At 38.9% G+C, this 3,921-nt stretch overlaps 1 protein-coding gene across 1 annotated transcript in view; it reads right to left on the minus strand.

Annotated features, from left to right (window-relative positions):
• Positions 1–953: 953 nt before the first annotated feature.
• Positions 954–3,921, minus strand: part of AVPR1A (arginine vasopressin receptor 1A) — a gene marked incomplete at its 5' end in the record, with an annotated part of 3,623 nt that continues 655 nt past the window's right edge. Inside the window, 2 exons of the mRNA XM_008074126.2 lie at positions 954–1,346; positions 3,720–3,920. Coding sequence (XP_008072317.1) covers positions 1,060–1,346; positions 3,720–3,920 — 488 coding nt within the window. The remainder of the gene's footprint in view (positions 1,347–3,719; position 3,921) is intronic.

Below are 3,921 nucleotides of genomic sequence, written 5' to 3' on the forward strand. Positions count from 1 at the left end.
ATAGCCCAGGACACCCTTGTGACACAGACCAAGGTATGCTTACAGTGTGTAAGACAAAGTCTACAAAGTACATTAGGTAATCCTTCTCTACTCTTTTAATAAAATCTGGCATTCCTCATACAAATCTGACTTTAAAACAACCTTGCAGTGGGGGAAAAACAGATATTTTCTGCTAGTCAACATTTCTTTTTTCCTGAGTCAGAGTCTTACTCTGTTGCCCAGGCTGGAGTGCAGTGGTCCTAACCCAGGTCCATACAGCTTCCACTTCGTGGACTCAAGTGATCCTCCTGTCTCGGTCTCTTAAGTAGCTGGGACAATACACGTGCACCAACACACTTGACTAATTTTTTTAAAATTTTCATTGTTTTTTGTAAAGACAAGGTCTCACCATGTTGCCCTGGCGGGTCTGGAATTCTTGGGTTCAAGCAATCTTCCCGCCTCAAGCCCAAGGGAGGGGCTGTCAGTTCTGAATTCACCATTTTAAAATGCAGGGTGATTTATAACTTCCAACAGAACTTTCTGTGAACTCCTGTTTTTATGCCCCAGGTACCCACACCTCTCCAAGGTGCTTCCCAGCTCCGGGCCATGCGTTGGGGCTGCATTATCTGATGCACACACTGATTTTACTGAGCGAAAACATAATTTCTCTAAAGTTTCCTCTAAATACCAGGGCTGAGGATGAGCTCACTTTGTTCAGAAATCGTACTCCTGCCTGACACGACTTTGAAACAAATCAAGCCTTACTTATATATGAGAAATAAAATAAAATAAACCAACCACAAAATATAAAGCCACGGTGGTTATGACTTTTCCTTTAAAAAATATAACTTCTGTTCTATTTCTCGGAACGAGGCAGTGTGCGTTCATTAATATTCTGTAGAAAGTAAGTCATAGTTCTTGGTCACAGCAATGTGAAAATTCAACTGGAAACACAGACTTGGACCCCATGAGTGGATTCATGGCAAAAGTTCAATGAAGTGCATTTGTTCTTGTGATTTCGAGCTCAATTCAGCTCACAGGTCCAAGGGTCAATCAGAAGAGTCTGCAGGGACGCAGGGCTCAGGTCGAAACAGGAATGAATTTGATGGACTTGGAAGACTTAGGTGAGTCCTTCCACATACTCGTACTGTTTGTCAGGCTACGGTTGTTAGAATAAAATGTCTGTCTTCTGCTCATACTGTCAGTATCCTCTTTGTTCAAATTTTCCTTCATGCTCTGGCAGCATGGGAAGCTTTGGACACAGTCTTGAAGGAGATGGCCACTAAAAAACATGTATATCCAGGGATTGCAGCAGCTATTCAAGGAAGCCAGTAACGCAGTGATGGTAATGGTGGGGTTTTCCGAATCTGCATGAAAAATATGAAGGGAGATTATTTAAATAGTCGACTGCAAGCAACTCAGCCCTGGATAAACTCATCTTTCTACTGACTAATTACAAAGAGAAAAAAGTGCTGGATTAGTATTAAAAAATGAACCATTTTGTTTATCAATCAGGAAATAGTGGTGTTTGGAAATTGGTTGTAAAATATTTTTCAAGGGGACTTGAAATTAATTCAAATATTTTAAAACTCTACAAAAATATGCAAGTAGGATAACTGAGAATTTCAAGAGATTCAGGATGTAAAAAAATTCATTAAAAAAACCTTCTGTATCATTTACACTAGCACTAGTATGTGCTAATAAACACAGCATTTACAGAATGGCTACGATTTTAGTGAAAATTTGAGTCTATAATCATATATACCAAGTTGTATTCATTCTAATAATTCAGGCAAAAGTACAGCATTATAGGTCATGTTTAGTAGTTTTAAAGTTTTAATATTCTTGTAACATAAAAACTGTACTGACTAGTTGAAATAGATCCCTGAAAGATGCAAGCTTTAGTTGTTTTTCTTTGGTTAATTAGAAATTTGATTTGATTTTAAAAGAAAATTATCTTTGTCATTCAAACAGTTAAATTACATTAAGTACAACAGAAATGGGAAATTCCAACTGAATTCTAAAATATTTTATGTTAATTAGCATTAGTAAGCTAAATAAATGTTACATTTCATGGTGAACTATTGCATTGGTAATATATCTTTTCTAAAAATAAGAATAACCAGCAAACACTGACTTTTCCTTGATTATTAAATATAAACTTGAATCTTCTCACTCTCCTTATGCCAGAAAAAATGACAGGTTATTTAATCACTACTAAAAGTGAGTATAAGCCATGGCTAAGAGTGTATTCAAAAAGAATGGAAATCATCACCATGTCTATGCACAAGTGAAGTTTTTCTTAATTATGTGTTAATCTTGATAAAGCAATAATTAGACTGACTTTTTAATTTGATTGTCAATATTAAGAGGTTTCTAAAATCAAGTAAGGCAAGAAATGGTAAACAAGAAATAAAGGGTTTATGTTGTATTTTTCATTTTGGGTAATACTATCATCTGCAGAAATATTTGTTTCAATCAAACTTATAATGTTTTATTTGGAAATAAAACTTCCAAAGTATATCACTTATCTCTCCTACTCCAATCCTCAAAACAAAAGGAGACTTCTCCTAGACACCTATGGCTTGACTACAGTTATCAGAAACATCCTTGTAATACATTTGGTTTGAAAAAAGATTTTTGTTCTCACTAAAAGAAAATATTTTCAAATGCAAAACTAAAGAATACTTTTTTTTCCATAAGTCATCATAAGGTTAGTTTTTCTAATTTGGGAAGGAACTTAAGTCAAACAAGCTAGCAGATGTGGAAAACATTGTCAGTGAACTTAATAAGAGTGGTGTGTGGCTGTGTGGTCAAATTAGTGGTGAAAGACTAAGGAATTCGACTAACAAATTTCGTTGATCAATGATCCTTTGAAATACCAGAAAAAAAGTGTTAAGGTAATTACTGTTGGAAAAAGTAAACAAATTATAACAAGAAAGGAAATATTAGTAAATGCCAACTTGGAACGACTGACTTCTTAAGCGCATTTCTCCAGCTTTCTTCAGAAAAAAAAAAAAAATTCCTTTTTACCCTGAGGCATTTCTAAAAAATTGTTTTCTTAATTGTGAAACTTTTTTCACAATCTAGCAAAAAGCGGTTGTGACAGTTGAAATACTTCCCTGCATCCAGTTGACTTGAAAGCAGGGTGTTCATACAGCAGTTAGGGATTTGGAAAGGTCATTTGTTGGTTTTGAGGCTGGTGGCTGACTCTGGGGCACAGTTTCTGGATTTGTGGTTTTAGGATCACTGTATGCTACAAATGCAGAGTCCTGGGCCCCATCCCAGACATCGGGAATTAGAGCGTCCGGGGTGGGGATTCAGGAACTCACATTTTGACAGTTTTCTTCCAAGGTGAGATTCCTATACAAACACAAGTTTAAAAACGACTGCCCTAGAGAATACTATAAAAGAATACTCTCTCTGTCTCTTTCTATCTCTCTCTCATCCCTACTCTTTCCGTTGCTCTTTCTCGTTCTCTTTCTCTATTTCTCTCTCTCTCTCCTCATCTCTCTCGGCGCTGCCTCTTTCTTTCTTTTTCTCCTTCTTGTTCTCTTTATCTCCGTCTCTTTCCCTCTCCCGTCCCTGTTTCCTTCTTGCGCTCTCTCTTTATCGCTATCTCCTCGATCTCCGTCTGTCTTTGTCGCTCTCTGTTCATCTATCTGTCTCTAACACACCCACCCACACCCACGCACGTCCCTCCCCCAACCGCACCCTCCCACCCCCGGCCCGGCACCCACCTGTCCAGGCCGACCGGGCGTCCCACACCGACCACATCTGGATGACGAAGAAAGGCGCCCAGCAGACGACGTAGGCCGTCACGATCACCAGCGTCATCTTCACCGTGCGGATCTTGGCGCGGGAGATGGTCTTCACGCTGCTGACACAGGGCGCGACCAGGAGCCCGTTGCCCAGCGCGTCCCCCGCCGCGTCCGCGCCCCC

Source organism: Carlito syrichta, unplaced genomic scaffold (assembly GCF_000164805.1).
Source record: "Carlito syrichta isolate Samal-C Ts95f unplaced genomic scaffold, Tarsius_syrichta-2.0.1 Scaffold316342, whole genome shotgun sequence".
Classification (NCBI taxonomy): domain Eukaryota; kingdom Metazoa; phylum Chordata; class Mammalia; order Primates; family Tarsiidae; genus Carlito; species Carlito syrichta.